The sequence below is a fragment of the Mercenaria mercenaria genome, chromosome 10 (assembly GCF_021730395.1).
Source record: "Mercenaria mercenaria strain notata chromosome 10, MADL_Memer_1, whole genome shotgun sequence".
Classification (NCBI taxonomy): Eukaryota; Metazoa; Mollusca; class Bivalvia; order Venerida; family Veneridae; genus Mercenaria; species Mercenaria mercenaria.
The window spans coordinates 47,284,100-47,311,209 of record NC_069370.1 but is presented as its reverse complement, the minus strand read 5'-3'; the positions used below and the strand labels follow the sequence as shown (position 1 = coordinate 47,311,209).

General features: G+C 34.9%; 1 protein-coding gene across 1 annotated transcript; it reads right to left on the bottom strand.

Annotated features, from left to right (window-relative positions):
- Positions 1 to 648: 648 nt before the first annotated feature.
- Positions 649 to 23,428, bottom strand: LOC123561689 (outer dynein arm-docking complex subunit 4-like). Its single transcript, XM_045354224.2, has 16 exons — positions 23,283 to 23,428; positions 22,213 to 23,160; positions 17,993 to 18,124; positions 13,826 to 13,979; positions 13,160 to 13,215; positions 12,722 to 12,973; positions 12,259 to 12,412; positions 7,423 to 7,614; positions 6,688 to 6,861; positions 5,764 to 5,956; positions 5,302 to 5,462; positions 4,810 to 5,008; positions 4,248 to 4,334; positions 3,637 to 3,833; positions 2,556 to 2,624; positions 649 to 2,247 (listed from the first exon to the last, which is right to left on the bottom strand). Exons 2-16 carry the CDS (start codon positions 22,942 to 22,944, stop codon positions 1,796 to 1,798), a joined length of 3,204 nt encoding a protein of 1,067 aa, XP_045210159.2. The 5' UTR covers positions 22,945 to 23,160; positions 23,283 to 23,428; the 3' UTR covers positions 649 to 1,795.
- Positions 23,429 to 27,110: the final 3,682 nt, after the last annotated feature.

The following is a 27,110-nucleotide window of genomic DNA, read 5'->3' as shown; positions in this document are numbered from 1 at the left end:
GCTGTTACATTTCTGTAGGAGTGAGCGGGGGCTTCGGGTGACCACTGGACAGTTTTGAAATTTATGAATGCCAAACCCTGAACTTAAGAGACTTTAACGCTGAAAATATGGTTGTTAGTTACTTTAAGTTTAAACTATGTGAAACAAATTACACTTGGAAAAATATCTTTTTTGAGAAGAATTTTATTAAAGTGCGAGAGCTTAGTAGGAAGAGATACCATAGATATAAATATTCCCGTAGACAGTACAATATGTACACATTATTGTGCTGATATAAAAACAAAACCGTTGTGTTTGTTTTTTTTTTGTTATATATCAGTACAGCTATTTTCGAGGGCAAGACCGAAATAGACAGTTAGGGCTATCAGTGGGGAACTCTTGTTTATGAAAAAATCTATATCATTTTGGATAAAAAAAAAGAAACTCGTGCATTATCACAAATACCATAGCATTGGGTGAAATCTCTGGTTTTCCTGCGAAGATATTGATCTCGGTCGAAGACCTCAATTGATACCCTTGATTGCACCCAACGCCAAGTAATTTGCGATAATACGGTCCTTTAAGTATTACTTAGCCTTTTTTTCAGTGAAGATCACGCCGGAAATGGATACTTTACTGATTCCAAATATCTAGATATTGAACAAAGAAGATTATGCAAACTATTTATTTACAATTTCATACAAATTTATTTAACATCAAAATCGAACATTTAGAAACGTATAATATCACAGTTGTATAATAATCTAACGTAAATAACATAAAGACAAATCATTTCTATCGGCAAGAACATAACTACGTATGTATACCTTATAATATCTAAAGCGAGACACACATTTGACTAGAACAAGACAAAACAACTGATAAAAAATAGTCCGCGGCGGACTCGTTTCCAACTGAAGTCCATGTGATTAAGATAAGAAACTAGTTTAGATACCCTTTTTCTTAAACCTTTCCGAATATGAGACGTTTATAACTGATTTTTTTCTGTGACTTAATGTTTTATCACATTTGATTAAAGATTCAAAAAGAAAAAAAAAAGAAAAAAAAGAAATACCACTTGTTTAGCAATCGGTAGGCCTATTTGGTGACAAAGACAGACATAACAAGCACGAAGAACACCACGAGGTACATACAAAATCTAGGTCATTGTAATATACAACATTTTCATGTGGTCCATTTTGGCACAGCGTATCAAAATATCAATTCCAAAATGTCTTTATACACAGGGAAACATAAAAAATGTCATTGTACATAGGGAAACACATGTGCCTGGCGATGTGGCACAGTATTCGGCGTGGTGTAGTTGGTTTAACAAAAAATGCAGTACCATGTATTTTCTTAAATTCTCCCAAACTATTTCAGCGCCTCAACAGCGAAATATCTGGATCGAAACTTTGAGAATTTGAGTCAACATGATACGTTATTTGTTGTATGAAAGTCCAAACAGAATCTATCTTTCACGAAATGAAATAAAGATAGACCTTTGTTTTCGGACAATGCAATAGTGTGTGTGGACAATGCAACAGTTAAACCTGATAACCATGCTGTATTATGATAATTCATTCCTTCTTGTAATCCTGACACCTCCTCCTGTTTTCGAAACTTTGAATGAAACACCAAACAGCAGATGTTTACTAGTAGTACTTTGATAATCGTTTATATCTTTTGAATCCGACCATTTCCTATGCAGCTTGTCGAAAACGAAATGTGTACATCGAAACTATCTTTATAGGAACTGGTCAAAAAGACAACAAATCTTAAGGCACAGTCGCTTTGAATCAAACACCGATTAAGGTCACTTTCCTTTCCCTGACACAAATGTTTCGGATCTGATATGATCACGAAGATCAATTGATGATCCAAACAGAGTGGACTCCGTCCGAAGCCTCTCAAGGTCAAGGTTAAGGTCATTTACATCACCAACTGTATCAGTAAGTGACACATCGCCATCGTCTTCTGGAATAAGTATGCTAGAATATTCCGATTGGGCTGCAGGTGTTTTTGCATAGTCTGCCCGGCAGCGGTATCCGAGATTTGCATGCATCCTAGCTATTTCTGCACGTGACCTTGATAATCCCTGCAACTGGTATTCTGATATGGTAGTATTGTCACGTGATATAGGCGTCATGAAATTATCAGAACGAGACTCTGGGAAGTTCAGTGGTCCTTTGGTGCGCATTTCTTCGACAATACGGTCATTAACATCTTGCAGTGCTTCTCTTATAGCGTCTTCCGCTTTCTCGTCACCTGGAAAATCAGAAATGTCTTAAAGTAAATTTTAGAAAGCATGAGACTGGTAATATGAATTCTATAGCAAATACAATGTAAAATGCGTTGATAAAAGACTTCGCTTTGCCCCAGAAAAAAATGTATTACTTAGTAACTGATTTAAAAGATGCAAAAGAGACAAAAATACACGTACAAACTGGTTTTAATGTTTGTTATTCTTGAACATAAGTTCTTTTACTCGTATCATACACTTTGTGCAGATAAAACCACGGCACCAAAACTTTTAATGTTATCAGAAAACTATTATAAGTGTGTTTCAGTTATACCTTGTAATCTAGCTTGATCCAGGGCTTTCTCGAAGGTGTTAAAAGCGGCATGATACTGCTTCAGTTTGACTGAAAGTACACACAATTTAGAATTAAAATAAGAAAAAGTGCATTTTCAAATTTATCGGCGGTTAGAGTCCCTCTGGTGTCATCATCAATCTGACTTAAGTACTTGATCTTCTAAACGAAGATCTGAGAACGACCCATTCACATTCGTCTTCTGTATATTTTGGATTTCCAGTATTGCTATTTTTATTTTATCCAACCAGACGACTTGTTCGAATGTCGAAGAGTAAGAAAAATGTGCAGTCATTCCAGGGCTCGAACCCGTGATCCCTTGCTTACAAAGCAAGTGGCCTACCGACTGAGCTAACCGGCTAACTGATACCGTACGCTATTAGAATTGTAAATATCAAAAGTCAAGGCTACAGGTAGATTTGCAAGATGTTGTAAGTTAGGCCCTGATTGGCTAGCGAAAGGGTCGCCAGAACGAGGCAATGAATAGGTCGTTTTCAGATCCTATGCGTAGCGTAATAGGAGATGTACTTTAGTCAGATTGGTGTCATCATCAACCTGCGTAAGACAAATTCGTATTCTTTCCATAAAGAGGTATAACAGAGTGGTTCAAGTATGACTGAAGAAATTTGATAAGGTCAAAGTAAAGTGTGCAGCGATAGACATAAATGATAAATTAATGAACTGTTACATGTATAGATGCACCAGATGGTAAAATCACATCAAAAATGGCTAAATTACAAATTCTAACTTTCCCCTAAATAGCGCTTCTCCATGCCTTGTTGCTCTCCTAGAATGTGCTTGTATTAGACATTTTAGCACCATCTTCACCCTTCCGTAACTACACCAAAATTATCATGGATCATGGGAATCTACGACATGCAATTAGGGTCATAGCGTTGCTAATCCGAGTGTGCGAGTCTGTGGCTGAAAACCCGTTAATATACAAAATCAACATAACGATATTTAGAAATGTACTAGAAGTTCACTGCAGCCCGCAGAATTTTGTTAATTCTACATAATACGAACGTCCTGCATCTAAAATGTAAGCAATGGTTATTTTTACCTTCTGCCACACCCATGAGGACACATGACTGTAGCTGATAACTCCACTCCACAGCCTCTTCCGCAGCCTCCAGGGACTTTTTCGCGGCATCTTTTGCATATTCAAAGTCTCCCAGAGCCAGGAAACAGTTGCCGATTTCATGGAACAACCAGGCCGTCTCTATACGGGACGCACACATAGGAGTCTTCCGGAGGAACCTGAAGGAAAGCAGTACAGTGAAGTGTTGCTTAAACGGGACATAATGGTCTGTCTTTGGACAATGTTATTACTTTGTTATTGTATTATAAATATAGATAATTGACCTTTGCGCCATTGTATATGTCGGACGTAATATTCGCACAAAGAAGGCAGTATTGACAGAGAGTTTACTTGTTGAAATATTTAACTGCGTTACCATCTTTCAACATTCAATATTCATTTGATAGCCACAGTGTTAAAGTTGAAATAAGTTTATTTGATAAAATATAACACATCCCCGGGTTCAAATGCAAGGCCTTTTTCTCCTGAAATAGGGTTTGTTTATTAATTTGTGCAAGTAAACATATTGGAATTATTAAGAATGATTTAAAAGAACCGCAAGCACATTCTGGTAAATTCAAATGAAAACTTACATGTCGAGAGCCTCTTGGTGTTTCTTTTGAACGACATACACTCTGCCAAGGTTGCCAAGTGCGCGGGAAACTGCATCATCTATTTTGCTGAAAAACCACAGAAACATATGTTATTGAAAAGTTTTTAAGGTACACAATTACTACAATTTTCAAATTTTACATACATTATGGAGCTCCGAGCAGCATCAAAAAACTTGTTATGACGGGTGATAAGAAGAAAATATCACATATACGGGCGACTTAAATGAATTTTAGGTCATTTGGCGACTTTCCAGTTTTTCGCGGTGGAGAAAGATCACAGATCATTATTTCATTACGGCGGGCACCTGGGTAGAACCACCGAACTTCCGTAAGCCAGCTGATGGCTTCCTCACATGAAGAATTTAGCGCCCCAAGTGTGGCTCGAACCCACATCGATGAGGCGAAAGTGATATAAAGTCAGCGACCTCAACCACTCGGCCATAGAGCCTCCTAGGTATACAACAGGATAAGGAACCACTACATTCACACTCATTCACTTTGAATTATGATTTAGATAAGGCATAGAGTGTTGTATATTTACTGTTTCTCCCCGATCTCAAGATCTTTGTTATGATGTTCCAAACCTCCCACATAGTTCTTCTTGCCGATACTGACGTTGCCAAGGTAACTGTGTAATGCTGCCATGTGCACATATTTCTCAGGCCAGTCCTCCGCATCAAGAATCTTCAGAACATGTTCTGATTTTTCTGCGCATGCGTCATACTGTCCGTCAGCATACACTGGAATGAGAAATCAAGTCAAACTAAATTTTATTTTTTTCCTGAAGTAGCTTTTTATCGACCTAACAAATATAAAATACAAATGCAAACGCAATGCAAGAAAAAAAGTTAATTATGAATAACTTAGCAACATATAACATGGAATACATTTTCACAATTGTAAGGAAAACACTCTTTTTAAAGTAATGTAAATTAAGATATAAAGTACAGAATTCATATGCCTAAAATTAACATACTGGACAAAGATGTGCTTTCCTTAAGGTTAAAAACGTACATTGCATACAAATTCTTACACAACTCAATATCTTCCATTTCTTTGGCAGCAAATTTGCTCACGGCTACCCGACGTCTTTCCAGCCGGTCTTTTTCTCTACCATAATTTCTCAGTTTCTTTGGTGGTGTTCTTGTCTGCACGGGTTTCTCTTGTTCAGAAGTGTCCATTGCCGTTCCTTTACTGTCAAACAGAAACAATTGTTACCTTTTAAGAAATCGCAAATATAGAAACTGGTAATGATGATTTTTTCAGATTTAGAATTTACGAGATACATTCACACGCTGAATATCTAAACCAGTAACGACATCATGACTTTATTTGCAGCAGTACAATAATTTAAAGATAGCCTGTCAATTTGCCTAAAAATAATATACTTTTGGTCAAAACTATGTTAAGGTCTACTAATAAAAGTTGTTTTGTTTGTCAAAACTATGTTTAGGCCTACTAATAAAAGTTGTTTTGTTTGTCATTGTTCAATTACCTTTCGTCGCTGTTACGGAGGTCACTACTAGGGCGGTATGATTTAAAGATGAAGGACTGGTTCAGAGATTCCTTGCTGTCATGATCTTTTGTCCTACGTAATTTTCCATCCTTCACCCTCCTTGACATTTCCGGGTCATGATTGGACTTCTTCATGTCTAGGTTGGAGTGCTCCTTTGGTTTTATCTTGCGACCTATATTTCAGATAAAATGGATGTTAATGGACAAAACGTACATTAATTTGCTCCGACTTTGGACTGATGTTATATATGCGACTCAGTTAAACGTCATACAAGCGAAAAAGACATGCTGGACTGGGGAAGTAGTAGGACATAGTTTGATTGAGTAGAATCCTAAATTTTTTAAGGTAGTGGACTCGTTATGACACTAGGAAATTTCCATGTACTTAGGCAGTTCGGCTTTCTCCGGACGTTAATATCGTTCAACGCGCTTATGGTTTTCCGTAATCAGCGGATAATGCCTAAAATCGCTTAAGGAGAATACGTAGATGAGCCGCGCCATGAGAAAACCAACATAGTGCGTTTGCGACCAGCACGGACCCAAACAGGATCTATGCTGTTCGCTTTCAAAGCCTATTGCAATGAAAGAAACCGTTAGCGAACAGCATTGATCCTGACCAGACTGCGCGGATGCGCAGGCTAGCTGGTCTGGATTCATGCTGGTCGCAAACGCACTATGTTGGTTTTCTCATTGCGCGGCTCAAATATTCGTTTGTCATTACAGATCCATTACCTAAATTTCAGATGTTTATTGTTTCTTTTCTCCTTACCCTGGTACATTTTTGATGGCAAATTAGCAACATTTCTAGTGTGTCTAAATTGCAAAGATTCAAGTGCAATATGCAAGCAGCAATCATTAAAGATTGGTTTGTTAAGAAAGACTTCAACTAAACATTGCGGCATACCTTCCACGACATGCAGAAACACATTGCGTGCGTTCTTTCTCTCCTGCGCTTCCTCGAGCTTTTTGTTCTCGAGAAAATTATACCACGTGTGTGGTGCCTTTGATTGCCCCTTTTTCTTATGTTTACGTTTGCGGGTCTCGTTTTCTTTATCTTGCTCTTCAAGAAGACTTTCCACTTCAATAAAGAAATCATAAATTTACTCAGATTAGAGTCTGATTTGACTCGGTACAAATTAATGTTTCACAAATTATAGATTAAGACACTTTATTTTATCTATCAAACATGCTGAAACATATATCTACTCGACTTCTAAATGATTATAAAAATACCGGAATTAGTTCGGTAGGGTTCCAGTTATATCCCATATGCTCTCCTCTACTCTTACTGTTAAGGTTAATAGTACAAGGGTAGCTAATCGCGTTGAGGACTGATTTTTCAAAAAGCAAAAAGGAAAGTTTGGTGAAATAACATATGTCACAAAATGCATTCTTGTATATATTTCTCTTCGCTTTTGTATCCCCACCTTACACACGGCAGTGACATCATCGTAAAAATGGATCATTTGTTGAAATAAGAAGAGTTTATGAGCTAGAACAGGTAATCAATGTATTTCGATAATTGTTATATTTTGATCAAAATGAAAACTATTGAAAATATGACCTTAAAAGTAAACGAACTCAACTGTTTAATGGATATTTCTATGAAAATAAATCAATTCGAATAATTTCTACTCACCTGAAGAGCCATGCACCATTGCCTTACGTCTAGCCGACGTTCTTGTTTCCCGGGGCAATGGCATTAATGTTGACCCGGTTGTCGGGACTGGTTCTCCTTTTCTCACCCAGTTCAACACGCGGTCGTACAGGAAATGAAGCCCATTCTGTGCAGTTGATCCAACATTCATCTTTCCGGGCAAACTTATACCCTCTGAAATATTATGTTTCTATCACGTTATAGGACTCAAACATTAAAACGGGAAGAAAAAGTGTAGGCAGTCGGGTAGCTCAGTCGGTAGAGCACCTGGTTCGAGTCCCGGTCTGGCTGCAAATTTTCCTCGCCCTGTGACATTTGGCGCCCAACGTGGGGCAGTGGCTGTATTTACTCCTAGATCATGTTCTCCTCTTTCTCTGTCCCATAAGAAATTAGAGGACGAACTTCATATTAATGGTTTAGGACGGGGAGAAAATGGGCAGGCAGTCGTGTGTTTATATAGCTCGGCCGGTAGAGCACCGGAACCGAGTATGTTTACCATATTTCTGACTCATGACACAATCGCTCTAAAACGATACAGGTCTTTAAACAAAAACTCTCCGATAAAAACTAACACTACAAAGTGGACATCAAATGTTCAGATTTTGGAGATTATTGAAAACGGTATTTTCAAACAGATAACCACTTTATTTATGTGTGGAATATTTACTTATATACCCATACAATACCATACTGAGAAATTTTCCTCACTTATCAGGGGAAGGAAGTGTGCAAATACTGGTACGATTAAGTCAATTTCGCTATAAGCGTTTTCTCCCCTTGTGAGCAAAAGCAATAGCGCTTAAGGACGGATTACACCAAACCGGAAGTGACTACTCAGTGTTACATGTGAAGTAGTCCAAAATGTAGTTCCATGCTATGGATGAAATCTGGTATAATGAGTGACATGAGGAGGTGACAGTTAAATTTTTGGCTTATGTTTATTGCTTATAGTATTGAGAATAGATCTAGACCATTTTCATTGTAAATTTCTTGGAATAAGTTTTATTCTTTGCGAAAAATGTCTACCTACGCGTAACTGCTAAACGGCTGTTTTCATGGGGGCATTTTTAGAGGGTGATGTTTCTCAGAACAGATTATTTTTCTTATATTCAACATAACATGTCAATATTTTTCTATTTTTGATAAGAAGACATGTTATACTAAATGACCATATATGGTTTTCATATCATTGAAATGCTCTAAAGTGCTGAAAATGAGGTCTGAATGTTTTGTTATTAATATGAAATAAATAAGGACTTGAATTGGTAGAGTGTAACCTATAAGTTGTGCAGGGGTAAAAATTTAAACTTGTTTAGATGTGGCTGTAAACAGGCTAGTTTGACCAGATTATGATAGGAGATGACAATTTCAGTGCAATTTAGCAGAGAAAAAGAAGAAAAACTAAAAATATTTCAAAATCACTGTTTTGGGTGTATTTTTTTAAAAAAATGCATATTTATTGACTAAATATTGGTATGTTTTAGGTGTCAGGGGTGAGTTTGGGTATATTTTACAGTAACAGTGTGTGATTTGAGTGCAGTTTATGGTAAAACTTGATAAAATATGGCAAAAATAAGCTCAAGCAAGGAAAAGTGGTCAAAAATGATGTCGCGGCAGCTTTTTTCCAGGAAATTTGGCGCGCTAGCATACGTTACTGAAAAAGCCATAAAACCTTGAAAATTGATTGTATCAAACTGAAACTGGTATTTTTTTCATGCATTTAGGTTACTGGTACAATTTAAGTGAAAATAACACATATTGAGTATGAAAAATGTTTCTTTAAGGACGGATTACACCAAACCGGAAGTGACTACTCAGTGTTACATGTGAAGTAGTCCAAAATGTAGTTCCATGCTATGGATGAAATCTGGTATAATGAGTGACATGAGGAGGTGACAGTTAAATTTTTGGCTTATGTTTATTGCTTATAGTATTGAGAATAGATCTAGACCATTTTCATTGTAAATTTCTTGGAATAAGTTTTATTCTTTGCGAAAAATGTCTACCTACGCGTAACTGCTAAACGGCTGTTTTCATGGGGGCATTTTTAGAGGGTGATGTTTCTCAGAACAGATTATTTTTCTTATATTCAACATAACATGTCAATATTTTTCTATTTTTGATAAGAAGACATGTTATACTAAATGACCATATATGGTTTTCATATCATTGAAATGCTCTAAAGTGCTGAAAATGAGGTCTGAATGTTTTGTTATTAATATGAAATAAATAAGGACTTGAATTGGTAGAGTGTAACCTATGATATCTCTTATCTCAAACAGCGACCAAGTAACCAGACATCATCTCTTACAGGCTTGATTGTCTATACAATCAATGAATATAAATAAATAGCATTTTTTATTCAGAATGTGAATGTTGTGACTGACGTATTTTTTTAAACAAAAAAAAATAGCAATTTTCTGTTCTTTGCACGGGACAATGGATACTTTTTGGCACCTAATACACAATTGTTTCATTAGAAATTTATTCGTTATACATTGTATTGATTTCTGATCTGAAATTTTAATCCAACGAAAGTATCTAAACTGTACCAGAGGAAAACATTTCAATACGATATAGCGTTATATTTTATGTTTTGTGATATAATTTATTATGAGAATTCAGATTAACTTGAATAATTGATGTATTCTTCAGACTGAATGTATAGCAAGGATAGATCTATCAAGTTTACCAAATTTATTCAATTATAATTTCATTGCACATCTTTTAATAATATCAATTGCTATTCAAACAAATCAAAGCATACATGTATATGATGTATGCATGAATGGCTATACTCTGTTGTAAATGTATGCAGCTATGATAAAACATAGAGTTCTTATGAAACTTGATAATATTAAATCAGGTACATTATATACAATATCAACACATCTGTTTATAATTATATCATCTCCAACACCATGCCCCTTATTTTATCTCTGCTTCATCTTAACACATCCTTATCAATACGCATCAGTGTAGCTTTGCGTAATAACTGTATCAGCTTATATTGTGTTTTCTAATTTTTGGGACGATTCCTAGCGAATTCAGATTTGTTTTTAGTTCTTCCGTGTTCATTTCACTGGCGAGTTTTCATTTTCTTTTTCAAATTTCTTATGTGCACTCTGAATGTAAAACTGAATTCTTCGTTTTTTGCTTGATGATCTACTTCGCTATATATAGAATTTTATCATGTCTTTAATATTTATTTGTGTACTTTGATGAGACTTTAATAAACAATAAAACCTATATACGTAAATATATTTGCAGTTTAACATAATATTTGCAGTTAACATATTTGAGAATTATTTTCTTTCCTTGTTACTTGTTATTTTTAATAAATGGGTAAAACATGAAAAAAAAAAATAAAACCTAAAATGTTGGCCCAAATGAACACAGGTGGTAATTATTAGGTGTCGATTCCTCCTTCATTATGAAAACATATGTGCATCTGGTCACTGTTAATTAATAATCTAATTAAGAGATAAACATCTTTTTGGCGTAAAACAGCACGCACTAGAAAACTGTTATCAAATTAATTCTTTAAACGGCATTTAAGTTTAATACTACATAATAATATGATTAAAGCAATTTAGATTTCGGAAAATTTAAGATTTCAGGCAATTTCGAAATAACGATTTTGCTGCTGATTTCACATATATCTTGTAAATTAATTCTAATTCACTGATACAGTCCGCTACTTTGACGTAAATCACGCGTTTAAATTCAAAAGCTTATATTAAAACATCGGCACGTGTTACTATGTTATACCTTTCATTCATACATGCCGTGATTAGGATGGCAACATACGTGTCGCTTTAAAATTTAATTAACTCATTAAAATTTAAATTTTGCGTACACTGATTTAAGGCACATGACCATAAAATTTATAATGCTAATATCTTGTCAATACAATACGCTGTCCCATGCCGCGAAGATATACATGTATACAAGAAACAGGATGCTACTTAACCAAAATGGCACTTTTAAAAATTTTAAATTCAAATTCAACTACTTTACTGAAACACCAAATCGTTATGTCAAAATAAGTCATAATAAATATTTTGTTTATTATTTTAGTTATTACTACAATGCAACAACAGAACTGCTTACACTTTTATTTTCGAATTTTTTAAAACATATCTCAGTATTTTCAAAGGAAAATGCCATGAAATAAAAATTTTTAAAAGAGCATTTGTCAGACGAAACACACCCAAAAATCATGCTAAACTCTGTTATTTCCTATTCCGATACAGCTCTATCTTATCGTAAAACTTAGCACGTTTTTGTCAATATACAGAAAGCGTTAAAACTCTAGTTTTTAAAGGAATTTTGAAGCAAGAAAGAAATAACTTATTTTATAATAAAATATATATCTAGAATGTGCATGACGAGGACTTTCCAAATATATCCGGGATGGTATTTTAACTTTAACCTTTCCTTCAAAAATACTTAGTAAAAACAGGGTTATCGTGTAATTCTGCCAAATATGTATAGAGAGAATAATGAATTTGAGAGACGTTTTTCAAACGAATTTTGAAGCAACCAAATATTGACTTATTTTGAAGGAAAAAATACCATCGTAAAGGTATTGAATTGTTTTTCAATGAAATATCCGGGATGGTATAATAGAATAAATATAAATGTGTAATTTATGACATTTTCTATGGTAAATGTATCATTTTCCTATATAAATCAATGTAAGTATAGGAATAGGATTTATCAGTTGCGCTGTCTGATGGCTTATCAGAATATGTGCCGTAGATGTACTGATAAGATCGCCAAAGAGGAGAATTGTTTAACATGCGCGTTATTTACCCGACTCTCCGAGAAATTTCTCCAGATATGCTCTGTCCTTATACATGGATCCAAGGATTTGCTTCATCATGTCTTCATTGACGTCATCAACTGTGGGCGGAGCTGCGGGCTGTTGTTGTTGCTGCTGCTGTTGCTGAAGGATTTGCTCTGTTTGCTGTCAAGTGTAACAATAATAGCATTGAATTTTTTAAATAACTTATGTTTCTAGTCATACTCGTTACTGCGCTTTGCTACAATCTATTTCACAGACTACACAGGCGATTTTGAATAATTACTGCTTGCTTGGAACTCCCTGAAACTTTTTTACTTTACTTTTACTCATAATAAATCAGTTTACATGAAACTTCTATCTAAATTTTCGAAGAAAAACTTGGAGAAAGTGACAAAGTAAATGTACGTCGGCGTAAAGCAAATTTTGTCGAGAATTTGAAATTAGCTGGGAAAGAGTAAATATTACATATACCTTCCTTCTGCCTGGCATTGGTGTCATCTGCCGTCCAAGTTTGGCACGCATAGTTGCAGGCGGTGGTTGAGGAGGCGGGACCGGGACGATAGTGGGCGGTTCCTCTTCTGCAATTGTGGACTCTCTATTGGTGGAGGCGTTGGAGCAATATGAATTGTTATGTACGTCATCGCTTGTACGAGAGTTTGATCTTTGCGATTGAACAGTTGCATTATCGCGATTCTTTCTTGCCTTCTCTGATTTTTCTTTAGCCTGTATGTAAATTTTGTTAAATACTGTTCAGTCTAATATTAAAATGAATTTGCATAAGCCTGTCATTTATCTAAAGTTAACCTTAAGGTTATTTAGAATAACTTTAGTGATATAAAAGTGAAATTTGTTCTGCTCGGTTGAAGCATTTTGCGATATTTTTTACGAAAAATATCTGAACATACATACCTTTTTCTGCAATGTAATATCTTCCGGGCTCAGTGTATTTTTCCTCTTCCTGGCAACTGGAATAAACATGAAATAACCGTTGAATTATTTACTAGGAACTTAAGTTTTCCTCCCTAAGAAAAATGTTTTTGATACTGTCAACATACTGATCATTAATGTTTAAATGGGGAAAAAAACAACTGGGAACTAAAAAAACGTATTTTAAAAATGATATTTAATCTTTAAACAAATGCATTAAATATACGCAAGAAGTACGGGGCCGCTAATTCTGGTGTATGGATGAAATAATTGTGTAACATTATATGTAAGCATGTACATTAGAGGTAAATTATTGAATGCACTGAGCAAAAGGCTAAATATGGAAACTGCCAATCTGTTAATGCTGAGATTTTAAAAGGTTTTCAAGAGTGGTTGAAATAGTTTGCATAACAGATAACAATGTGATAACAAGCTGTTCGTGATGCGCGTGACATTTTGTTATCATGATTCAGTTCTATTGGAGGACACTTAAACACATCCTATTTTAATGGATATTGAAATTGAGCACATATGCTTAATAGTTTCAGCTGAGACATATAACTATGTTGAATAACATGTCAACAACTCGATTATTTCCTGAACAGATACTTAAACATTTCTGAAATTTGCAGTGAAATGATCACGTACTTTTATGGTTCTCTGAGAGGCCATGTTTGGCTTTCTCAATGCCGTCATGGAAGTCATCTTTGTCCGGTCTCATTCTTGCCCCCTTCTGGAAGTAGTTCAAGGCGTTCTCGTAGTCCCCTTGTTCTAACAATAGCTCTGCTTTCTGGAGCAGTCCCTGTGAGAAAATAATCAAGTTAATCAGTCATGATCGAGAGTCTGGTAAACATATGGAAGTACTTCTACGCGTTTGTTGGATTTAACCTCGCGCCGACACATGATAGGTCATATGGCGACTTTCCAGCTTTAGTGGTGGAGGAAGACCCCAGGTGCCCCTCCGTGCAGTATTTCATCACGAGCGGGCACCTGGGTAGAACCACCGACCTTCCGTAAGCCAGATGGATGGCTTCCTCACATGAAAAATTCAACGCCCCGAGTGAGGCTCGAACCCATATCGATGAGGGTCAAGTGATTTGAAGTCAGTGACCTTAACCACTCGGCTACGGAGGGGTGCTTTCAGAAATATATCTAGCGTACAAATTCGTGTCTTTTCTTCTATTGTTTAGGCCATACCAAATTGATATGTCGTTCGTCGTAACTACCGCATCAATAATTTCATTCCCGAAGAAAAAAAATAAATATCACCCGCCCGCACGTACATAAAAATCTCCGAAAAAAAAAATTTTTTTCCCGATTACGCGGTCCGGAATAATAACGGCAAAGCAGGTTTTATCGCTGTTTTAATGCGTCAAAGTGATATTGATGCATCCTTAATACATGTTACTGATGACCAAAACTCAAAAAGTCAGGAATTATGGTGTTGTTCATCATTTGTTTTAAATCTGGAGTGTCTGTGCTAGTGCCACACATGGCCTTCGATGTGTCGGTAGGTTATGAAGTAGGCACGTTCTACTTTTGTTCAATACAGCGAAAGGAACGAAGCACGACTTGTAAGACGTGCACGGGGATGCAGTTAAAAATATTTGGAAATATTGTTCAGATATAGTTTTCAAACCATTTGTTATCAGTTGTTTAGTTCAGTATGTTATATCTAGAGCCCAAACCTGAGGCCGACTACTATCTTAAAAAAATGTTTGTTCACAGATCCTGACCGACCTATCACATTGTCTAGGCCAAATCTTTTTGAACATAGATCTAACTTCTTTAGTACAGCAGTCAGATATTCTATCGAAACACATTTAGTCAATTTAAAAATTGTTTAGCTTTTCAAATAAGTAGTGTAGATATAAAATCTGTCCTTTGTAACCCCAATTTTGCCTGTTTGTCTATTACTTGGCTGTGAATTGATAGAACGAAAAAAAAAACTGGAAAAAAACAGACCTCCCCAACTCTAAATTTCTAGTTTAGTCAAAGCAAAACAAACAACACTTTAAGGGTGGCCATATAACACTTTAAGGGTGGCCATATTGGGATCATTCTTTGTCAGTCTTGTTATCATTTTTGCCTGAAATGAATCTCCACCACAAAAACATAAGCTAGCCTGATCTGTTAAGAAATTATTCCAAAGGGATTCGAGCAATGTCGAAGCATCTGTATGACCAACTCTGTTTGGTCTCACTGGTCAAGTGGTTTGTTTCACCTCTATGGGTTGGAGTTCCACTAGGGGCACAAAGTTGTTCATGTGCCGAAGCCATTTAACTGTGCTTCAGAAGAAATGTTATTCCACACATGTGCCTGTTTTGTCTTAGATATTCCTCATGCTGTGCCGTTAAATAGGCAGGCCTTCAGAATGATGTAGAAAAATCAAAATTAAAAATAAGACACTCATCCCTTAGAAATTATAACTAAAAAAAACAAAGTGATTCAGTGAGGTTTGGCAAGAATTTATTTGCAAAATCATTCATGTAGTCTTTAAAACATAATAGAAAAGCTATATACTGTGTTACCCACACTGTAAATGTTTGATTTCTGTGTTATTTCTAAAGAAATGTTAACTTCATGTATAATCATAACCGCCTCCTCAAGGGTCAAAGCTGGGAAAAAAAATAAAAAAAGCCCGCTCGCTCCATGTAAAATCTACCCGCCTCTGAAAAAATCAAAATTGAGAAAAAAAAATAAAATAAAAATTTCGCTCGCCCGCTCCAATTCTTTTTGAAAATTTTCCGAAGAACTATTAATCAATTTGGTATGGCCTTATTTATCTTAACAGTGAATGTCATCATTCGATTTTTGTTTGAAACATTTCGAAGATGTCCACCAACATATTACGATAGCCTAAAATACTGAATTTCTACTTAACATTGTTTTCTTGATGCTGAGACGAATGCTTTGTACATCTCTTGAAAAAAAAACGCATAAAGCATTTTTATATTCTTTTTTAAAACGATCTTAAATAGTGGAAATGTACTCTTTTATGTTCTTGTAATGCTGCCAGCGAAAACCACTCAGATCATTTGTTGATAAACTGACACTTTTGCCAATTTCCTTAATAAGTCCAAACCGTACCTGGCTTCCACTCAAACTTTTAAATAACTTCTAAAATGAAAGCATTAACTCTGATAACGTTTTACGCACTGTTAATTGCTTTATTTCATGATCTATTTACATTTTTCATTTTTGCAAGGTTCGCTGCATGCGCATTGACAATGGAAACGGTAACCCTTTTAAAGTTAAAACGACTTTTTCTATTTAATAGTTACACTTAGATTTATGTCAAATAATGCGCTGCACAAAATAAATTGAAATAAGATACTCAAATAAAAGAGTGTAGTTTCATAAAATAATTTCTATATCATGAAATTCATATGAGGGGAATCATAAAATATGAACAGTTATTTGATACGAGATCAAAAATGACAAATGAGGGAAAATTGAAACCCGAACTAAAGTTTGTCTTATTATTTTTTCTAAGGTCCAAAAATATGTTCAAATCTTTGCGGGAGGGAAATGATTAATATATATATTATTTCCTTTTACGTTTAATTATAACAAAGCGTTCCTTAATGACATCATTTAAATTGCAATATATTTTTGTACGATTCAAAACCTTTCCGAATAAACTGGTCTAAATACATTTTTACATCACATTTTTGTCTAAATACATTTTACACCACATTTTGTCTAAATACATTTTAACACCACAGTTTCTACACCACATTTTGACTAAATACATTTTAAACCATATTTTGTCTAAATACATTTACACCACATTTTTATAAATTTGAAGTAATTAAGAATAAGTGTAAAATTTTGTGAAACTATAAACGACATTTTGTCCAGAATATTTAGATAGAACGTGCAATAAAACGACTATTTTTTCAGCAGTTCAGTAAGGAAACATTCGGATGATGAATAATACTGAGAATTATTGATGAATAACATTTTGTCAACGAAAATTAGTATGTTTCATATTTGAAATAATGGAACTTAATTTTATTTCAGAAACTTATATAGAATCTCCTTAACCTTTACCCTGCTATATTTCTAAAATAGACTGGTCCATCATTCAATTTTGGCAGTACCACTTACTTTTCAAAGGGGTGTTCACTGAAAAATTACTGAATGAATAGCGAACAGTGCAGACCATGATTAACCAGCATGGTCCGAAGTGGTCACAAAGGTAAAATCGCTTGCCGTCAGCAGGCTAAATGTTTAATAGGTACACTTTATTTATGATAATTTCATGGTCATATGATAAACTCATGAAAAATATAAAATAGAAAAAGAACCTATATCATATGTAGTCATTTTTGTTTGAAATAATAACACTTGCTTAAAACAGGTATAAATGTATTGCTACTGGTATCAAACGGAACTCCCAGATATCAGAAAAAAAAATCAAAATAATGGCTCACCTTGCCTTAATATTTCAGCAAAATTATGAATATGTGCTCACGTAACGTGTCTAATTCAGTCGATTTAGTATTGAAACGAATAAATCAAAACTTTACTTGTATACACAATTTCATGTGTATTCAACTTCAATTTATATATCGTATCATCAAAAACAACTACACCTATTCTGAAATGTGCTCTTGTAGCAAGATGAACCACATTTAAAAAACTTCTGAAAGTGCCACCGGAAAACTATTTTTGTTTTAATTTTGAGTGCTACTTTAACTATAGTTGAAATACAAAATGAAATGAAAGCATTCAGGGTGGCAGAAATAAGAAAAGAGTAATCATAAAAGGTAGAAAGCTTCAATGTATTCATATGTAACACAATAGTACCTCATGGTATAGTGGGTCCAGTTTCAGAGCTAGATCCGCATCTTGTGTTGCTTTCCTCAGCTTGCCTAACTTCCGGTAGACCCGAGATCTAGCAATTATGGTTGTTTTCTCGTCCGAAATGAATTTAAGGGCCTGAAATCATATCATTATAATAAACATGAGACGTAATGAGATGATACACGGAAATATTTCGTGTTATTTTTTGTGTATTCAACTTTTAAAAAGAATTTCCCATTCCGTTTTAATAATGCAAAAGGTTTCTGACAATATGTGCCAATAATACCGCTTAACCACAAAGAGTAAGGTAGACCCTCTGGACAGTAATTTTAATACCGTGAAACCCCTCTCAATAGGAACCGCTGAAAAGCGAAAATCTTTATAAACTGTACCAATTGCTCCACTTTAAGGACAAAAAGACTGGCTGGAACAAGCCAGCTGTTTTTTCCAAAAAGGACAGCTGAAAAGTCAGACATTTGACTCTTGATATTTCAATAACTGAATAAAGCTTACACACGTAAAATTTACAGAAAAAAAACCCACACGCAGTCAACATAACTTTATAATTATAAAAATCGCAAAGTTAAGTGTCATTCTGTTTAATCAAACGGAAGCAATTTTACAGCAATGGGCGGAATTCAGTCTCAATGGCGTTATTATCCGGTTATTTGCGTTTTCTCAATGAAAGATTAGAGTATACAAATCACTTAAGCCTCGTACAACATAGATAACACATACTTAAGGCAGGAGACATCAATGCTAGGTTCATCACAATGGTTACAGGCATTTGCATTTTTGACATTCTTAAGGTAGTAAGAATCCAGTTGAAATAAACTTTACATTCACTATGATCTGCTCTAAAAACATTTTTCCTCAATATAGCGATTTGTGTATTTGTTCAAGAAATACTTTTGACGAAAATACGTTTTAACGGTCAATATATTAAACCAAAAAGAAAAACATGACAAAACGTTTTAAACCAAATGCAAAGATATATATTTTTATTGGGATGTCCTGTTGAGAAAAGAAATAGAACTGTTAGCAACGATTTTCAAGACTTTATTACAATTCAGAGCCCATTAAGGACATAAACATAACGGTGCCCACCAAGTTAACATACAGCACACTTTTATATAGAATTTCAGTTCTTAGTGAGGTAGATTAATACGTCAGTGTTCAGTGTTATACTAGTGTCAAATGATCTTCCCTAATCTCAACCGTAACTCTTTTTTTTTAATAATTCAATAGATTTAATAAATGGATTGTTTGAAAATGTCAAAATGCTTTTCCTACCCGATTTGTAATAAATGGAATATTTAAATTGATGCTTTTGTAAAAAAACGGAATCACATACTATAAATGCGTCTTGCTTGTTGTTTACACACTGTTGATCGAAACATAATTATTTGGAGTTTATAACAATACTGAACATGATAAATTTTATTGCACATCAATGTTAGGAAAGTCTGTCTTGCTGCAACGTTCAAATATGAATGTGAAAGAACGAACATACTAGTTAACCCGTGTTCCTTGGTTTCTTATCAGTATACACAGTTCTCAGCAAGTAACTTACAACTCCTCCACATGAATCAGAGGTGGAGGACGTTAAATTATCACTTGTCTGTGATTCGATCTGATTATTGGAGTTGGCTTTCAGACTAGGAGGATTTAGACTAATCTACTAATTTTACGGCGTTAGACTCCACTTTCTAGCGCAGATTACGGTGAGCCAGTCTTAAATAGCCCAATGTGCTTGCGCACAAGTAAAGTTTTGAAATCCTCCAAGACGAAAATAATTGTTCGTTTAAAATAAAGAAATATAGTGTAATACTGTTGTTACAAATGTTGGAAACGATTCAGTTAATATGAAATAAGGCAAAGCCTCAAAGCGAGCTCAAAGAAATCGGATTTATCTAAAAATATTATGCATCATTTATTTGTCACAAAGAAACTATTCACTAGTGACAAGAACTCAGGAGAACCTATTCACTTAAAAAGTCTACATTTAGTGTCACCATACCTATAACAGTGAATATCATAACGTTGTAAAATTTATGGGAAGCCGGTGTCACGGTGACGTCATACCGCGTTCCCGTTTCTTTTTGCTTATTATGACATTTTTTCCATTTTGTGGCCGATGCTTGATCTTTTAAATGAAAACAATATTTTTTTTTTCAAACAACTGGAAATCATTTTTTCATTATTGTTAAGTGATGAATAATTTTTAGCAATTGAATGAAGTTCTGTATTCACTCCGGAAAGAAGTACTTCCTGTGAGCACCAGTCCGCTAGGGTGCGCTTTTTTAAAACTTCCGACGAAACTTTTCAAATCCATCAGGTAACAAGGTACAGTTACCTGCCCTTCGTTACCCAACTAAAGGAAGTGTATCCGAGTGAAAAGAGGTCCCTCATTTCATGATGGATTTGATTGTAAATAGATATTCTGAGCTTCTGAAAGTAGCCAAATTTTATAGATCTGATGTAAATGAAGAGAAAGGGGTAAAAAAATCTGGAAAATCATGGTTTCTTGTGCAAATGACTGTCTGCGATTTGTACAAAAAGTAGGCTGGACCGCTTCACTTTGTAAAAATGCAATACAGTATTCATTCTGACAGATGTGAGGAGAAAAGTAGCAGGTCAACAGGTCACTTCAAAGTGATTTTTGTGTTTCTCTTGGATAGATTTCTAAAGAGAAGGTATTTGCATTTGTCTTCAGAACATTGTGTCAAAGCCTTGCATTGATATATTTGTATGTAACCCTATGGGAAATTAATTGTACTTTGGGGCCATCACCAAGTGTGAAAGTATACTTGCGTTACCGTAAAGCTCGATTCTCGAGCTCGCTATTAACAAAAATATATATACTGATAGATAGATATTTACTACTCTTTGTTTGCAGTATTCAAAGATATGCATATGAATTGAATCATGTTAAAATGTATTTCGTTCAATTAAATGAATTTATTGTTTAACTGGCGGGTTCATCCCGTTCGGAAGATCTGCCGGAATAAGAAGAGCTCTTCCGAGCTTCTGTGTCTTCCAACCGATAGTCGGAGATGTTAATCACGTGATCAAAACAAGGCGACAATTCGAAACCTTACAAACTGAGTAATAAACTTGAACAAATAAAATGTTTAGAATTTCTTTTTCATATAGCACATTAACAATGAAAATCTCTGAAAAAAAAATACATTTACAAAAAAAAAGAATGATATATTATTTCACTTCCTGCAGACGTCCCTTCGATTGGGATTTTCTTATAAGCTTTTCTAAAGCTTCTCGGGGCAAAAACGAACGGGGCAGTTGACAAACAAGCCTGCCAGGTGAGGTTCTCGCAAAAATGGTAAGATGCTAGTTTGGCAGCTTTCACCAGAACTAAGTTCAGTGTACAATTATTGCAGTGATAGCTAATGAAATTCAATAACCAGGAAATACTTGGTCTTACGGTCCTCGGTTTGGCGGAGATTGATCATAACCTGAAGATGACTTATTGATTTTAAGATCTTTAGGTCATGGTCACAGTGACTATGACCCCTAACAGGTCACAGTGACCTGTGACAGGGAAACTGTTTTTCGTCTATAGCACAACCTATCATATAACCAGAGACATAAATAACAACTGTTATCTATGTCTCTGATATAACTCTAAAAGGAGCAACACTGGACCTCTCCTAGGGTTCTTTTTTTTAAAAAGAAGCCTACTTGTATAAGTATGTGTTCTGGTCGTTTTGGAGTATGAAGTCCATTCAGTATCTGTAAAATAGAATTTCGCTTAAGCCGGTGCTACTTGGCGTGAGAGGTGTTACACTTTCCGGTACCTCTCGTGAACCGAGTCTGCTATTTGTTTTGTTTGGTTGCATTCTATGCTTCCAAAAGATATTTTTACAGATTTTATTTTTTAAAAACTACCAACTTGAAGCTATAACCGAGCGGGCTTTCTGACGGGACAAAAAAACCTATCAAGAATTCAGTTTTGTTTCAGCTCAGTTTAGTTTCTGGACTTCTAAAACATAAACATACAAACCGAAGTTAAAATGGAGCTAACTTTTTAACTTATGATCCAAATTATAAATAAGAAGTCTTTTAATTATTCTATTAACGCAAGAGGACATAAGAAAGATTTTATATAATTAAAAAGTGAAATTTAAATTTAAAAAATACACATCGGCGAAAGACAAGGTATCTTAAAAAAAAATTTCTGGCTACAATCAAAACAAACTTACCAAATTATAACTTTTCAAAGCTTGTTCATAATTTCCGTCTTCACTGTAAATATCTCCTTCCTTTTTGTATACGTCGTGCATGTATTCTATTCTGTTCTGTTCAGGTTTTGGTTTGTGAGGCAACTTTGGTAGTTTTGGCAAAGTTCTCTGAGTTGTATTGCCGTGTTGATGTTGTGTCACGTGCTGATGTTGTGGCACGTGCGGATGATGGTTTGAATGATGATGGTGATGTTGATGTTCGCCTTTATGATGGTGATTTTCACTTTTATGATGATGGTGATGATTTTCACCTTTATGATGATGATTTTTGGAATTATGGGTATTATGATGATGCTGCGTTGCGTTGTGAATAACCACGTTGTGTTGTGACGCACTTTGTTGTGTCAGATTGCTCGTGTTGCGCGTCATATGTGGTGTAGACGACCGACTGGAACTTGCCGTCATATTGTCCTTGATATCTCTAAAAGGCACCTCCGGAAGTGCTCTCCCCTGACGAGCAACCATATTTGATGTTTTCTTATTATCCATATGTTTGGGAACCCTTGGCAATGCCCTAGCAAGTTTTATGTTAGAATCCAGTTTTGAAATATTCGAATTTGGAACAGACGGAAGAGCTCTTGATGGTTTCACAGAGTTTAAAGGTTTCACCGAGTAATGCGAAGTTTTCGGGAGTTTTGGCAGAGAGCGCAGTTTAGAATGGTGGCTCTCCGGTGATAAAACCTGCACTCCCATAGCTTAATGTCAATAAATCTTATGGTTTAAGAGCTCTTTTTTTTATTAAAGATGCTCTTATCCAGTTTTTTTGTCAGTATTCAAATCAATAACAATAAAAAGTAAGCTCAATATAAAACTTCGAAATCGTCTACGTAATAAGCACATCAGCCGCCATTTTGAATTTTAAAGTTCGAAAATTTCCGACGTCCTTCCTTGAAATGACGAGAAAACAACCTAAAAGTAGAATAAGAAAATCATCACATTTAAAACACTGATAATTCCTATATACATCCATTTATAAATAAATATTACATAAAAAATATAAAGAATTCCGCAAAAATACATAAAAAACGTACTCCAATTAGACCCTTCGTAAAAAAAGCGGTGTGTTTGTCTAAAGGTGATTCTATTGTCTTTTCACGTTGCTTCGAAACACATACATGTATGACAAGTTAGCGTCACATTTCAAAGATATCTCTTCTTTAAAACCCTTTCAGTAGAGACTTCTAGTCTTTCATTATAACGATCGATTTTGAAATAAAACAAAGGCGCCATATCGTACTAATGAACAGAAACAAAAGCGGCTCAACACCGTGACTTGTATCAACACAGGTATAATATTTCTCTGATCATTTTGTAAAAGTCTTTGATAAGCAAAATTAGGCTTTAAACTTTCACTCTAACACTGCACTAACACTGTACTTAAAATTCACTTGAGATGTAATTCCACTACTAAACTAATAAACAGATGATAATAAATCGTCTGTGTGTGAGACAGTTAAAATCATACAATTGCATTGTGACAAACATCAAAGAGCTATGAAACCATTTGTATGAAATCAATCAGAATATAAGCTTATTGGTGTTAAACTTTATTGAAATTGCTCACACTTTAATTCCCGCTGGAGTTCACGGATCCGGATTGGTTTGTCAGGTCTCTTATGTACAATTACACAGAGAATACAAAGATGAAAAAAGATGCATTATTAGTGAATGATAATTTTATCACTTGTCAGTAATCGACGAATTTGTAAAAATCCTTCAATTAATTATAAATAAACAACAATAACAACAACAAACGTTTAATAGCAACACTTTAAGGAAAAAAATAAAGCTTCCATGACTGTCAGAAGTTCCCTCATAACGTTGGTAGCGCGTAACCCGTCCAGCCCTCGAAAAAAAGAAGAAAAAATACGTTATTGTCTGTCATTGCGTCTTTTTAAAAATTCAGAAACTTCATCGTTTTAAACAAAATCCTGAATATATATTATCAGCAAAAGACCGTGAAACTGTCACATTTTCCAGGCTGCAGCCCAAACAGTACACAAGAATGCGGATACTTCAGTCACTTTGACGAACCCCTAGAGGGCTCGCAATCATTGTCCAGTCACAAAACAAGGCTTGTTTACCATCTACTTAAATCTTAGGTTTAATCAATGCCGATACATATTTGACTCCCAAGAGATTGTCGATGAAACTGGTATACAGAACGATCACAAAGCCCGATTAACTTTTGATTAAATTTACAATAAATGGTCAAGGTGTTTCATTATAAATATCCATTATCTAACATATCCATGATTACAGCTGATAATATATGATGAAGTTGGGAATTGAATTTCACCTTTAAGCCTTATATATATGTTGTAACAACAGATTGTTTACAGATGAGAAATCAATACTCTTCATGAAAAACTCATGAAAAAAGTCTAACGTTAGAACAGTATGTGTGATGTTCGTGTAGAACAAAACACGCACGCACGCACGCACGCTCGCACGCACCGATTAACCATCAATACACGTCATATCTAGGGGACAACAAATTTAGAATTGTCTCCAAGCGAAATAGGTGCCCCCACCCCCAAGTCAAAAATTTCTGGATCCGGGCCTGTGTACCTTAGCTGTACGCCGGGTCATTTACCAATGCTTATTCTGATAAAAACAATAAATATTGTAAATTGTAAACGAGGTGGGGTGGACGGCTGGGGGTTCTCATCACAGCGATCATCAAAGTAATTTCAACATCACTACCATAACCATCATCATCATCATCATCTTATCATCACCATCATCATCAAAATAATCAAAATCATTAGTTGACCTTATCTAAAGCATAATCACTACCGTCACGATTGTAAAAATTATCATCATCATCTAAATAAACAACAATAGTTTTACCGATCTATACAAATGACCAATTTTAAATAAAACTATTTTACTATATTTGTACTCATTAAAAAACCCGGGCGTGCATATGTATTTTTTCTGTCCATCCGTAGTATGGTTAAACTAATGGTATTGGTGATATCATGATAAAGATGCCGGTGGTAATGGTAATGATGACGGCGGTGGAAATGATGAGGGGGGGGGGGGGGGGGGGGGGGGGGGAGTTTGGGTGATGAATGATGATTACGATAATTCTGCTATCTACAAAAATACCAAAATGTGTTCTATTAAAGAACTTACCCTTGCAAGTCAACTGTCGTTCTCGATTCGAATGTAGATGACCAATGTCGAACTTCTCACCAACTTCCTACATCTCTTACATGTACGTATATTGCCTAAACTGTTACTAAATATCGCATACTCTAAACAGTGATATCATTGAATGTTTTTCCTTTGTAAAGATCGTTATTCTGTTGTTATAGTAACACAATATCTCCGTTTAATACACATTTTATTCTTGTGATACAAGCCTTTCATTACTTGAACTAATATTGACTGATTATGGAACACGAGAACTTTTTCAAATGACATGACTGGATATTGTTTTTGTGTCGTGTTACGCCTCAAAATGTTATAGCATCTCACTTTGGAAGTTATTACAAAAAATCGACAGATTGTTTTTGAGAAAAAAAAACGTGTTGCAAAACGTGAAAAACGTGAAGTTGGCGAGAAAGTGAACATCTGACACTGGACATTCAAAAATAAAAAGCGACATTGGACTTTCAGGAAGAAAACGACAATTGACATTCGAATACAAAACGAATTTTGATATTCTAACCTAGAACGACATTGGACATTCGAAGCAAAAACGATATTGGACAATCGAATCCAAAACGACATTGACACTAGACGCCACGTTTTTACCTGATGTACATAAATATTGTTCTAATGTTTCTTAATAAAATCTATGCTTAGCTTGAAATTGGGTAATCATTAGTCAAAAATAATATTACTGGGTTGACTCAGAATATTTTTATACTTTTGATGTTTTTCACTGTGAAAAAAAAACACAGATATATTTCACTCTAATATTTCGATAATTCACTGAAAAGCATGTATAAATGTAAACATTTTACTTACTTTCTGGTGCACAAATTAACCAATTGATCGGCAGTTAAAAAAAACAGTTCTTTTCGCTAATGACAGCAACTATAAAACGTTATACCCTCTAGCCACCTCTATAATTTCTTAAATAAATGGTTGAAACTGCTTTTTGCGTTTTTTAATAGTTCGAATTTTTCTAGTTTGAATTTTATGAAAAATTAGAAATTGATTTTAACGCTAGGAAATTAAGGACATAATAAATGCCAATATATTATGAATATATTACAATATAATTGAGTTTACCATCAATTAAGGAAATCACGCGCACTTAAACGCTAATAAAAAAACAACTTAAACCTATGCATTTTCCGTTAAATTAAGCTCGAGTTCTGGTCAGCTGCGATTTACAATGACATGGCCTGTGAAAGACTGACGTGAAATAATAACCCTAATGTTTTGAAATATCCATTTGGAAATAAATTTATAATTTAAAACGAATCAAGCGAAAATTCCTTCTACAGTAAAAACAAGTTACATACCCTAAGACCGGCTTAAATTTATTACTTCTTATAATGATCATGAATATTATATGAATTGCAAAAGAAAGTCATTGAATTGAAGCAAACGATAAAAACCTCAGTTTAAACCATCATAAAATTGCCAAATTCCTCTTTATTTCGGCTGTTTATGTACAATAGTTGTATGTTTAGGTCATGCGCTGAAATATTTCCCTGTAATCATTTGTAATGGAACTATCATTGCCATGCTATGCTTGCAGCCACATAATTATACAAAATTACCCGCATATATTCCATACCGTCATCCAGATCCAACTGCCAGGTTTTATGAAATTCTTTTATTACTTTCAAAGCTATCACAGGGACTACTTAACTGATGGGAGCACCTTGTCCGTC